General features: G+C 41.6%; 1 protein-coding gene across 4 annotated transcripts in view; it reads left to right on the top strand.

The window, feature by feature from the left end:
- YTHDF3 (YTH N6-methyladenosine RNA binding protein F3) overlaps positions 1–14,018 on the top strand; it is a 38,606-nt gene that overhangs the window by 10,011 nt on the left and 14,577 nt on the right. For all 4 annotated transcript variants that reach the window (XM_006261032.4, XM_019498629.2, XM_059724047.1 and 1 more), the window contains one exon: positions 556–2,148. In XM_006261032.4, coding sequence (XP_006261094.1) covers positions 556–2,148 — 1,593 coding nt within the window. The remainder of the gene's footprint in view (positions 1–555; positions 2,149–14,018) is intronic.

Here is a 14,018-nt window from a genome sequence, read left to right as displayed (position 1 = left end):
GGAAAGGCTAAATGATTTCATGTTTCTCTATTAACAAGTTATAAAGAAGCCTATTGAATGGCTTTGTATCTGAAGAAAGAACAGTTGGGTTTTGCAAATTCAGGGATAACTCTGTTTTACGTGTCATCACTTGTGTTTCTTTCCTGAGCATCTTGTTCATGTCAATTGAATAGACTCTTCCTGATAATTGAGTATCTTAAATCTAGCTTTTTGAACACTTCTAGTGTTCTTTATTGCTCCACTTTGACAGGTGACACTCCTCCTGTCTTGCTGTCTTTAGGATGACAACTAGTACCTTTACTTTATTACATATTCCATTACAGATTTAACTTTTTGCTGGTGACAAGAGTGTATTTATACTCCATTCAGTTTTGAAAAATGTTGCTTCTGGTATTTATAAAGCTATCAGTTTTGAATAAAAAATAGTTTGACATTTATGCAGGAAAAATAATTGAACATTAGAAATGGAATGTTGGCATTTCTTATGGTGTTCTGTCTGTCATGCTTTCTTGAATTATGTGCATAGCACTGATTTTTTGCTTTATTTTCTTGCAGAGTAACAGCTATCCACCAATGTCAGACCCATACATGCCTAGTTATTATGCTCCATCCATTGGATTTCCATACTCTCTAGGTGAAGCAGCATGGTCCACTGCAGGAGACCCTCCAATGCCGTATTTGACAACCTATGGACAGATGAGCAATGGTGAACACCATTACATACCTGATGGTGTGTTTAGTCAACCTGGGGCATTAGGAAATACCCCTCCATTCCTTGGTCAGCATGGATTTAATTTTTTTCCTGGGAATGCAGATTTCTCTACATGGGGGACAAGTGGATCTCAGGGACAATCAACACAAAGCTCTGCTTATAGCAGCAGCTATGGCTACCCTCCCAGCTCTCTTGGTAGAGCCATAGCAGATGGACAGGCTGGATTTGGCAATGATACTTTGAGCAAGGTGCCTGGGATTAACAGCATTGAGCAAGGCATGACTGGACTGAAAATTGGTGGGGATATGACAGCTGCTGTGACAAAAACTGTAGGTTCAGCTCTGAGCAGTACAGGTATGACCAGCATTGCAGCAAATAGCGTGCCCCCAGTTAGCAGTTCAGCACCTAAACCAACCTCATGGGCTGCCATTGCTAGGAAGCCTGCTAAACCTCAGCCGAAACTCAAGCCTAAAGGTAATGTGGGAATTGGAGGCCCTGCTGTGCCACCCCCACCTATAAAACACAACATGAATATTGGAACTTGGGATGACAAGGGGTCAGTGGTGAAAGCACCCCCTACCCAACCAGTACTGCCTCCTCAGACTATTATCCAGCAGCCTCAGCCATTAATTCAACCACCACCATTGGTGCAAAGCCAACTGCCTCAACAGCAGCCTCAGCCACAGCAACCACAGCAGCAACAAGGACCTCAGCAGCAGGCCCAGCCTCATCAGTTGCAGCAGCAACAGCTGCAGAACCGCTGGGTGGCTCCTCGTAATAGGGGTGTGGGCTTCAGCCAGAACAATGGAGCTGGCAGTGAGAACTTTGGTTTAGGTGTTGTACCTGTCAGCTCTTCACCTTCTGGTGTAGAGGTGCATCCAGTGCTGGAGAAACTAAAGGCCATAAACAACTATAATCCCAAAGACTTCGATTGGAATCTGAAGAATGGACGTGTGTTTATAATCAAAAGCTATTCAGAGGATGATATACACCGCTCCATTAAGTACTCTATCTGGTGTAGTACTGAACATGGTAATAAACGTTTGGATGCTGCTTACCGTTCCCTGAATGGAAAAGGTCCACTCTATTTACTCTTCAGTGTGAATGGTAGTGGACATTTTTGTGGAGTGGCTGAGATGAAGTCTGTTGTGGACTACAATGCATATGCTGGAGTCTGGTCTCAGGATAAGTGGAAGGGGAAGTTTGATGTTAAGTGGATCTTTGTCAAAGACGTTCCTAATAACCAGCTGCGGCACATTCGTTTGGAAAACAATGACAACAAACCAGTTACCAATTCGAGGGACACTCAAGAGGTACCCCTAGAAAAAGCTAAGCAAGTGCTTAAAATAATTGCTACTTTCAAGCATACCACCTCAATCTTTGATGACTTTGCACATTATGAAAAGCGTCAAGAGGAGGAGGAAGCCATGCGTAGGGTAAGAACCTAGCATTGTTACAGTAGTTTATTCTTAAGTTTTGTTTTCGGTACCTTCGTTATTTTGTACAACTCGAGTTGCTTTGTGTGGGTTGGAAGGGGAATATGTTGAGGCAGATAGTAATAGTGTTTTGTGCCAAGCTGATTATAGTATGTTTGTAGTTGATATAACTGGTTCTTTTTGTTTAGTAATTCTTGCGGTTAGGAATTTGTGTTAACACTTGTAGAATGCTAGTAATAAGTGTATGTATAAGAAGACTTGAATTGCTTTACTTGTTTTATACAGTTAATAATAATAAAAAAAAAATTGAATGCAGTATTCCTAAATGAATCTTCTTGAGCTTTTAACCACATCTAGTGCCATAATAAAGCTAGATGTAACCCAAATGGTTATAAATCACAATATTACAGGGGAGGTAGACAGCATTTAAAGTAATAACATAATTATCAGGGGAAAAAAACAATCGTGATCTTAAAAATGCCAACGTCAATGTGTCTTGTTTGTAGCAGTTATAAACTATGGAAGCAGTGCATTGATGGTCTGGGCAGTGTCAGAAATACTTTTATCTTTCTAATGGTCCTGCTGTCTCAGTTATTTCAGCCTGTTTTGTGCCTATAAAGAAGCATGTGCTTCATAGTAAAATCGTTTAGCAGGAGTGAAGGGATGATATTCTAAATTTATGCTTTCTAAATCAGAATTTCAGGAAAATTAAGAAGAAAATTGTTTAACTTAAAATTGTCTCTTCAAGTTCATCTGGTTTGATCTGAGAATCTCCTTTTGTCCTGCAAGTAATAATTTTCTTCTCTTGCCTTTGGAACTCCATGGGAAAATTGGCCTTCCCACCAAACAGCTTTTACTTTCTTAAGCTTCTCTCAGAGCTACATATCCATGGCTTTGGAAACCTCATCAGATCTAGTCTGAGTCTTCTTCTCTGAATAATACCTGTAATCATTTATGCTCTTGCCTGTAACTTTTATTTCTAATCGGTGCCATCTTGAACTCGGCATGATTACTGACAGTTTAATTGCTATCCACTGATTTCAGGATAAGAGTTGTGAAACTAACTAGTCTGGTTATCTAACTGTACTTCTGTTTACCAAAGATTTTGAGTTAACAATGGAGCTAATGAAGAAGACTGCAAGCACAGATGTAACATTTTAGTGGCTAACACTTGTTTTTCACTTAGAAGAATGTCTTTGAACCCATTGGGCATGTCCACATGAGAGCAGATGTGCATCTTGCAGCATCTCAAAGCCCTTTGAGACTGCAAGAGGCATGTGCAGAATGATAAAACATTCCCCATGCTGCAAATTTGCAGCGCAGGGACAATATTAGACCCCTGGATATCCAGGGGTCAAAAAAACCACAGGAGGAAAAAAGGAGGCAGTCCCGGACCATGCCCTGAGGCAACTGGAGGCTGGTTCCTCCACAGAGATGCTCTGGTAGCTAGCCAGAGCGTTTCTATGGCTGGCCATCACTCCAGTGCCAGCCGCAGGGAGCTGGACCCAGGCTCCTGCTGGTAAGTAGGGGGACCCACCCCCCCTGAGCAGTCCCCCCACAATCTACCCACACCTACCCACATCCCCCCAGCACATACCCTGCGTCCCCTGCTGCCAGGAGCTGTGGCTGCAGGTGCAGCTGCCCCCACATCCTGGTTAGTGAAGGGGTCACAGGGAGCTCTAACTGCTGTATAGTAAGAAAACCAAAGGCAAACAGCAAAACATATAGGTATTTAGAATTCATTTTATGATAATGATAGTAACACTGGTAGGCTTCCAAATTGCTTTAACACTGTAGAGAAATCAATAAAGCATTGCCCACATGATCTCTCTCTCTCATGGTTTTTTGTTTGAATTGTGGAGTAACATGGATTTCGGGGTATTTTACAGAGTGGCTTTGGGATTTTTTTATTGGGGATTTTTCAGTTTTCAAATAGGGAACACCAAAATTCCTGCTAGGGAGGCAAGTGGCAGAGGACCCTGCTCAGAGCTGACACTTTGGAACCAGCTAGAGGTGGCTGGCCTCCTGGCCAATTGTGATCAGGAGGACATGCTTTGACAGTTCAAAGCAGGACACCACACTGTGAACATCTAGGTGATAAGCTGCCCAGATGGCCAGGCAGGGGGCACATGTGGTAGTAGTGCCACACAAAGGCCAACTCTGCAGCCACAGCCCACTGGCAGCTGGCCCAGAGGGGCAGATGCCTCTACTGGCTGTGCAGTCCCCATCCGGGTCTGGCAGGTACGCAGCAGGTCACAACCAGGTAGCAGCCCCCACTGCCAGACTGCTGCAGTGGGTAAAGGGTACAGGTAACTCTCAGGGCTGCTGCAGCAGTCCAGCTGGCACAAGGGGTAGTGTCCCCACGTACCAACTGGCTGGGCCCCAGAAGCTCCTGAGAGTGAGTAGCCCTGAGCTACTTGACAAGGCAGCTTTTTGTACTGCTGGGGCTGGGATAAGTGCTGGCCCCAGGCTCTAGCTCCCCCTGGCTGTAGGTCTGGGAGGAGCCAGGCAGGGTTATTTTGTCCCAAGTGGCACAATTTACCCCACACCAAAGTTCATGTCCGGGCACATGCACTGAGGCAAAAAGCCCCAGCTAAAATTTGCACCACTTCTGTTTAAGCTGCTGCAAGTGGACATGCTGGCATGTGTGGATGCACCTGCTGTGGCAACACTTTTTTTTTTTTCCTGAATCAAAGCATAACTTTCATGTTTTAGCTTCCGTCATATGCTAAGGCAAACTTCAAATTAATGAATGTTTCAGGCCTTAATACACCGTATTGCACATGGTCAGTAGCTGTGTGCATTTTGTCTCATCTCAGAGACTATTTTCCTGTAGGCCTGCATGGTGTATCTTTGAGATTTAATTACATGGATTTTGTTGCACATCTCAGTAACTCAGCATGTGGAGAGAGTGACTTAATGATTGATAGAAATGGAGATACCAATATTCTGTGGATATGAGATGTCTGAAAAGTTTAATTTCCTTCTTAAATGTAATTAATTCTCTAAATTTAATGTTTTGCCAGTTTCATGAAACTTTCTTTTTAAAATAGATTATTAATTTGGATAAATAATAATTAGACTTTTAACATATCTTTATTACATTTTCTGGTAATGTTTCAGAAGTGTATAAGCTCTGCTTATAGATAGGTCACCAAGTTTCTTAATTGGTTTAATGTTTCAGGATTTTTTTTGTTTTTGTTGACCTATTCATTTTTAAAAGTGGAAACATTTTGTGGGAGAAATTATAAAATATTTCCTTTTAAATTTATTGTCTTTTAACAACTCAGGAAGATAAAGTCTTGTTTACATTTTCCAGCTTGTTGGCTGTAATCTCTTTAGGGAAAATGTTTAGCATCCATATAGCTGAAGCGCTGGCATCTGCATTTCTGAAGTTTTAAATAATTCAGTTGTCTGTTTTCTTCAATGGTATTTTAGTGAGAATGGCTAATTGAAAGAAAACTAACAGAGCTAAATTATTTGTTGTGATGCTTTTTAAGCGTGTAATCTGCATTCGTTTTTATTGCCACCTACAAATAGTTTTGAACATGACCACTTTAAAAACAAGCTAAGAACTGCCTAACAGCACCACTGCTGCTTCAGTATGGATGCCTTTGAAATATGCCTAAAGTCTTAGTAAATACTTCCTATATAATGGGAAGTTTATAGTGCAACTACAATGCTCGCAGAACTTGAGATCTTCAAGTTTTACTCTTCTTCCCTGTGCAGATTTCAATTTTGTCTTCAAATCCATCAATAGCTTTTGCTTTGTATGTTTTTCTTTTGCCACCTTTAAGTTGTAAATTTAGAATGCACTTAACTGTTTTAATTGGCAAACAGTTTCTGAAATCCAGTATTTCATATGCTAAATTTGTGGAGCTTATGGCTAATTGGATAATCCAGCTAGGTTTTACAGTTGGACCTAAATTGGGGTATTTTGTATTGCCAGTGTAGCCATATATTCTCTGTTTTTATAGGCTGTGGACATGCCTATTTTCTATACCAGCTGGGAGTTCTTTGTTTGCCAATGTTCTTACCTGTCCTGAAAAATGCTGTTTCTTGCTGCTAATAAAATATTAAAAGCATGAAATGACAGTAGTCAATTATACATTTCTTGAAGTTCAATTAGGATTTTATGTGCACAGGTAATAAACTTACTTAAAGTCAGCGGTCTAAACATACCAAGCAGCAAATGAGTTATAGATTTAATTTACTTTATAACCATTCACCACTTCAACTAACTTACCTCAGAGTAATTGGTTTTAAAAAATTAATCTAACAATTTGGGATGATCACTTTTCAATATAGCTTGGCTTTCTTTTCTATTAAAATACAAAGGCATATTTGCTGGAGTGCAATGAGTGCACTATAACTGGATTAAAGTGATCTTCTGAAAAAACTATGGTTAAATTTTAAGTAGTTATTTACGATTTCTGTACACTAATTTGAATAAACTCTCCTTGATATAATTAACCATAGTTATTTGAGGTTCCTTGTATCTCTTTTTATTTTTTCTCATGCTGTTTTTCTGTTTCAAATGTAGAAGGGTGGCAACCCTACCATTTCAAGGAGCAAAGATTTGTAGATACATCACGCATGATGAGCTGTAAGGTCATGGAGAATCTTGAGCCCTTAATGTGAACTATTAAACTACATGAAAATATGCTGGATTTTATACAGACCACTATGGGGTGGGAGGATGTACACAGGGGACAGCCTTCCAACTGAAAATAATAGTACAGTTATTTAGGAAACTTAATTGAATTAAAGGTTCCTGTTTTTCAAAAAATTCAAAAACAACACTTCATCTATATGAAAAGAAACTCACTGTATCAGTTTTTGTCCATTTGAATGCTCAGTTGCGTATGTATAGCTAAAGGATTGAGTAGAAAGTCACAATTGTTAAAGGAAACTCATAGTAAATATCTTCATTTCACATACCGTCCATTGTTTTGTTCTAGTAATCTCAAAATCAGCTAGCACATCATATATTCTGTTTCCCTGTGTGGAATGGTGTCTGTAATCATGTAATCCTCTCTTGCCATCCCTTTTTTCTGCAGTTTAAAATTGAAGCTCTTCTGGTACTTTCTAGCACAGGATACATTATTTACTGGCATGCAGTAGAAAAAACATGATAGTGAACTGAAGTGATCAAAGAAGGTTAAAATTAACATTAATAGGATGGTAGTAAAATGCAACTACTTGAGTAGTGCAAGTGTAAAACTCATAACATTTCACCTGTTGGAAAGCATTTGTGTCTGTATTTAATTGATCTTTCCTAGAACAATATTTAGGTTTTATCCTTGTCCAGAAAAGCTCCAAATACTGGGAAGAAATAGTTAAAATTTTAGATTCCTTTTGCCACAGTGTTATATTTGCTGAACATCTTAAGCCTAAATTGTTGTCAGCTGTATAATTTTTTTTTTAACTCTTACTGCTTCAAAATGTAGAAAAAATGATTTTCAGTTTGCTATCCAATCCAACAGTAACATGTAAGTGTGTAAATTTAATAGAAGAAACATGGTAGGTAAATGGGGAAACTCTGTAGAATTCTGGTTTGCATAAAACATTTTTTGCATGAGGATCACGTGCAGACTTTTCCAAAGACCTGACTAAAAACGGCACAAAGCTGTTTGGAAGCACATGTTCAAAGGCAGCATCTTCATCAAAACAAATAGAGCAAGGTGGAAACTTAAGAGTGGGTCATAAGACTGACCCCTCAAGACAGTGACCACTTGCAGTCTGAAGAGTGCTAAATTTTGTTTGTGCTTGGTAGCCATTAAAACTGGTATATTTGCATCTTCAGTTAAGAAGCTGTAAATATTACTTACGGTGGCAACTGTCAATCCTCCTGCATCATGGTGTATGCATGAGGGGCACCCAGGCCTTGGATGCACATGCCTGGGCAGGATTTTTTTTAATTTTTTTTTTTATTTTTTTGGAGGAGTGAAGGCTGTCTCCTACCTTGGGGGTCTTCAAGAGGAGACTGGACAGATATTTGGCTGGGGTGTTATGATCCTGGCACTCGTTCCTACCCAGAGCAGGGGGTCAGACCTGATGATCTGTTTAGGTCCCTTCTGACCCTAAGCACTATGAGACTATAAGTCTGCCCAGACCTTCCATCCTCCCTTCAGGCCACTGAGACAGAATCCAAAGACCAGACTGAGTCCAGGTGTTTGGTGCGTCCATGGCTGTAGTTGTGTGAGTGTTTGGGAATCAGCCTAGGTCTCCTCTGTGGTAGACAAGGATTCTACTACTGAACCGCAGGGGACTCCAGATAGTACTTATATTATATTTGCAAATAGCTTTAAAAAAAAAAAAAAAAAGAAAAGGACACACAACCTTTCATCTTTGTTCAGAGAGAGCCTGATATACAATACTGAAAAAATAATGTTTCCAAGTTACAAGAATTCACTCACTAGTGCTAGAGGCAGGAGTTTTTGTGGGTAATATGTCTAATTGGACCAGCTGCATGGTTGGGATGGATTTAGACAAGCTTTTGGGTATCACAGTACCTTTGGACAGTAGTCTGCCCAAGGACCCATGGGAAGGTGTGGGGCTCAGGTCATATTCTCTTTGATCCTTCTGGTGAAGGAAAAGGACCTGGGCAGGAACAGGTGCATCCTGCAGATCAATACCTGGCTGTACAGATAGTGTCACCAGCGGGGCTTTGTTTTCTTCAGCCATGGGATGTTGTTCCAAGACGAAAGATTTCTGGGAAGAGATGGGATCCATCTGATGAAGTGAGGGAGGAGGATCTCTGCAGACAGGCTTGCTAATCTAGTGAGGAGGGCTTTAAACTAGGTTCAGTGGGGGATGGAGACCAAAGCCCTGAGATAAGTGGCAGACCAGGAGAAAGAGCAAGTCAGAGGTGGCAGCAGGGGTGGGATTTTCATACTTTGTGAGAAACCAGGGCAATAGACTAGCTACCTCAGGTGCCTGTACATGAAATCTTGGAGCCTGGGAAACAAGAAATAATTGGAAGTCCTTGCACAGTCATGGAGCTATGACATGATTGGAATAACAGAAACCTGGTGGGATAGCTTGCATGACTGGAGTACTGTCATGGATGGGTACAAACTGTTCAGGAAGGACAGGCAGAGAGAAGAGGAAGAGGAGTTGCACTTCATGTAAAAGAGCTGTATGGTTGCTCAGAGCTCCAGTGTGAAACTGGAGATAGGACTGTTGAAGGTATTTGGGTTAAGCTTAGAGGGGAGTACAACAAGAGCGCTGTTGTAGTGGGTGTCTGCTATGGACCACCAAACCAGGAGAAACTGGTGGATGAGGTTTTCCTCAAACAGTTAGCAGAAGTTTTCTTGATCACAAGCCCAGGTTCTCATGGGGGACTTGAATCACCCTGACATCTGCTGGGAGGGCAATATAGCAGTGTGCAGGCAATCCAGGAAGTTTTTGGAGAGTGCTGGGGACAGCTTTCTGGTGCAAGTGCTGGAGCGGCCAACTAGCGGCCATGCTCTTTTTGACTTGCTGCTCACAAACAAGGAAGCATTGGTGTGGAATGTAGTAGTAGATAGCAACTTGGGCAGCAGTGACCACGAGATGATTGAGTTGAGGATCCTGAGGAAAGGAAGGAAAGAGACCAGCAGAATAAGGACTGTGGACTTCAGAAAAGCAGACTTTGCCTCGCTCAGGGAACTCAAGGGCAGGATCCCCTGGGAAGCCAGTTTGAGGAGGAGAGGAGTCTAGGAGCTGACTGTACTTTTAAAGAAGCCTTACTGACTGTACAGGAACAAGCCATCCAGATGTGCAGGAAGACTAGCAAGTATGGCAGAACACCAGCTTGGCTTATTAGGGAACTCTTCAGTAAACTAAATCATAAAAAGGAAGCTTATAATAAGTGGAAATTTGGACAAATAATGAGGGAGGAGTATAAAAACATTGTACAGGCATGCAGGGATGCAGTCAAAAAGGCCAAAGTGCAACTGGAGTTGCAGCTAGCAAGGGATGTGAAGGGTAACAAGCAGGGTTTCTACAAGTATGTCAGCAGCAAGGGTGATTAGGAACAGTCAGCATGGATTCACCAAGGGCAAGTCCATGCCTGACCAACCTGATTGCCTTCTATGATGAGATGACTGACTCTGGATGTGGGGAGACCAGTGGATGTGGTATACCTTGATTTTTAGCAAAACTTTCAATACCGTCTCCCACAATGTTCTCACTGGCAAGCTAAGAAAGTATGGGCTGGATGAATGGACTGTAAGGTGGATAGAAAACTGGATGGAGCATTGGGCTCGGAGGGTAGTAATCGATGGCTTAGTGCTTAGTTGACAGCCAGTCTCAAGTAGAGTGCCCCAGGGGTCAGTCCTGGGGCCAGTTTTGTTCAATGTCTTCATCAATGACTTGGAAGGTGACTTAGAGTGCATCCTCAGCAAGTGTGTAGATGACAACAAGCTGGGGGAGTAATAAATACACTGGAGGGTAGGGCTAGGATTCAGAGTAACTTAGACAAATTGAAGTATTGAACCAAAAGAAATCTCATGAGGTTCAACAAGGTCAAGTGCAAAGTCCTGCACTGAGGCTGGAACAGTCCCACGCACCAGTACAGGCTGGGTGCTGACTGGCTGGGCTGCAGCTCTGCAGAAAAGGACCTGGGGTTATAGTGGACAATAAGCTGGATATGAATTAAGTGTGCCCTTGTTGCAAAGAAAGCTAATGGCACACAGGGCTGCATCAGTAGGAGTGTTGCCAGCAGATCAAGAGAAGTGATTCTATATAGCACTGGTGAGGGCACATCTGGAGTACTGTATCCAGTTTTGGGCCCCCTACTATAGAAAGGATGTGGACATACTGGAGAGAGTCCAGCAGAGAGCAGCAAAAATGGTTCAGGGGCTGGGGTACATGACTTGTGAGGAACAGCTGACGGAACTGAGCTTATTTAGTTCGAATAAGAGAAGACCGAGAGAGTATTTAATAGCAGTCTTCAGCTACATGAAGGGAGGTTTGAAAGAGGATGGAACCAGCGGTTCCTGAACTGACAGATTGCACACCACCAATTTAAAATGATACAACCTTAAGTACCACCAGCAAATTTTTGGAATATAATTATAATAAATCTGTTAACATGTACCACTGACAGGTGTTTTGTGTACCACTGCTGGTACCCATACCACAGACTGGAAACCACTAAACTAGACTGTTCTCAGTTGTGGCTGATGACAGAATGGGGAGTAATGGTCTCAAATTGCAGCAAGGGTAGGTTAGGTTAGATATTAGGAAAATCTTTCTCACTACTTGGGTAGTAAAACACTGGAATAGGTTACCCAGAGAGGTTGTGAACTCTCTGTCTTTAAATAGCACTAGGTAAATGTGTGGAGGTTCTTAGACAAAGCTTTGGCTAGGATGGTCTGGTCGGTGCTCCTGCTTTGAGCAGGAGGTTGGACTAGATGACCTCCTCAGGTCCCTTCCAACCCTAACTTTCTATGATTCTAAGGGTATTATGATATCTAAAAGCTTATCCAAATCTATCCCAGCCATGCATTTGGTCCAAGAAAAGATTTTACCCACAAAATCTTGCCTCTCATTTTTCTCCTGGACTGTGACAGCTACCTCACTTCATCACTCCTAAATAATATTGTCATTGAACTGAGGAAATTTTGTGTTGTGTTTGGGTTTCTGATGCAACTTCTAGGTTGAATATTTCATAATTAGCCTGCGTGGACTGTGTATGTCTGGAGTCTCATCTACATGGTGAAAATGATCAGATTGCTGAAAGTTGGCCTGAGGGGGCCACAGGGCTTTTCCTATTAGCATTAGGAAAGGGTGAAAGATGCATGTAGGACTGCTGAATGAGAGGAGTTGGAGATTGAGGTTGTATGGGAGCCATTTTACTCTGAAAGCTTGGAGGGGGGTGAATGTGGGTATTACTGCTGGGTTTCTGGGTGTTTTTTAAATATTAGTTAAGGACCACCAGTTCCGTGGGCCTAACTCATCTGCTGTGTTCCTTTGTGTTCTGAACTTGCCCTGCTGCAGGAACAACAGCCCCAGCAGTCACTTGAGTGGACCTCTTTACTTTTCTTTCCTGTGTCGGTGATAATGGTGAGGGGGAGGGAGTTGGCCTTAAGGAGGAAGTGAGAAACACAAATTAATTACATTATTATAATGCTTAGAGATCCAGATTCTACATTTCCTACCCAGTTACTTAAATTTGAGAGAGACATCAAGTCTGTATAGTTTGACAGGGTCTTGCTCAACTGGAAAAGCATTAATTGAATGCTATAATCAGTTGTCAAAGTGGTTATGGCCAGAAAATGGCTGCTTTTGAAGTGGAGAAGGATTACATGTAAAGTAACATGCTGGAGACGCACAAATGTAGAAGGTAAACACATGACTAGCTCCCCAAAAATCACACTGTGGTAGCATGTTTTATGTCACTATTACATTCTCTTTCCATATAGTGTCACTCAGAATACACTTCAAGTGGTTTTTCCTTCAGCTGCTTTTGCCAGTTGCAACTAAAGAGTGGTACAGAAGCCTGCAGGGATGTATTTGGTAGCAGTGTTGGTCTGAGACTAAAAGAAATGCAAAACTCTAGAACTCTTGGTTCAAAGATGATACCTTTTATTAGACCAGCTAAGAAACTGCAAAAAAAACCCCACCTTTTTCTGCAAGCTTTTGGGCGCACACACCCTTCCTCAAGCTCAGAAATTAAAGTTGGTAAAAAGTCCTCATAGGTAGAAAATAAATTTCATTTTTGCACAGAGGAAGCTGAAGGTGGAAGCTGAGGAAGGGTGTGTACGCCCAAAAGCTTGCAGAAAAAGTACAGAAGCCTTTGTATTTGACAGAACCACAGCTGTAGCTATACTGTTGTTTGACCTGGACCAGCAACTCCATTTCTCTGTGCTGCAGAAAATCTAGTTGGGATTGTCAGCAGGCTTTGTATAGCAACTTCTCAGTTGTCCGAGTAGTTTTTCTTTGAGCACTTGAATGTTTCTTCAGTTAGTATGCTTAAAGCTTTGGTTTCTGATACTGCAGACTCTTGCAAGAAAGTTTCTTATGAGTCACATCAGTATTGAATTGCCTGTGCATGCAAACATTTTCCTAGTGCTCTTTAAATTTACACAATAGTGCACAAAATGAAAAGTGCAGTACAGATTCCCCTTCTGTTCCATACAGTTGTTATCTATAGCATGCACAAATTGGCATGTGTCTTTTAACTGGAAAGGTATAAGATAGTAGTTATCACTTCTCAGCCTTGTGGTGCAGATCAAATATAGTTCCTTTGACTTCTCTAATTGGAATTGGCCTGTGGCTTTTCAACTCTCAGCATTTCAAGTCAAGGAATATTTTAGGATAAAATTAATCTTGCAGGATTGGTTTTGATTTGCTAATTGTGGATACAAAATAAATTCAATATCTATTTTTGTTGAAATAGGAGAGACGATTGCTGTTTTCTGCTCTCTTTGGATAACATGCATATAAATCTATGGCTAAAGTATAAATGGAGAAAAGTGCTTTTACATACTTTTAGCTCTGTAGGTATGTTCCATGAGCCAGGAGATGGTTAGCTGCTGGGCAGTCAGGGTGGCACCATAGGGCACCTAAACAAGTGCCTGATGCCTGTTCTGATGTATGCTAATTACCATGCATCAGAGCAGACTTATTAATACAATGTGCTGGAGTGTGCTAATTGGTGTGCTCTAGCTGCTTCCGTGTCTTGTGTATTCAGCATCCCTGTGCTTCAAAATGGCAGTGGGGGCACTTTAACTAAAGCTTGTCAAGTGAGCTTTAGTTATAGTGCCCCTGCTGCTATTTTGAAATGTGGGATACTGAGTACATGAGGCGCTGTGGATACTTCAGTTAGAGTGGTTCCCAAGAGCTGTTCTAATTAACTCATCACCCCTATCTTTAGAGAT

The sequence above is a fragment of the Alligator mississippiensis genome, chromosome 3 (assembly GCF_030867095.1).
Source record: "Alligator mississippiensis isolate rAllMis1 chromosome 3, rAllMis1, whole genome shotgun sequence".
Lineage (NCBI taxonomy): Eukaryota > Metazoa > Chordata > Crocodylia > Alligatoridae > Alligator > Alligator mississippiensis.
Note: the sequence above shows the minus strand (reverse complement) of the source record. Positions and strands in the feature narration are given on the sequence as shown.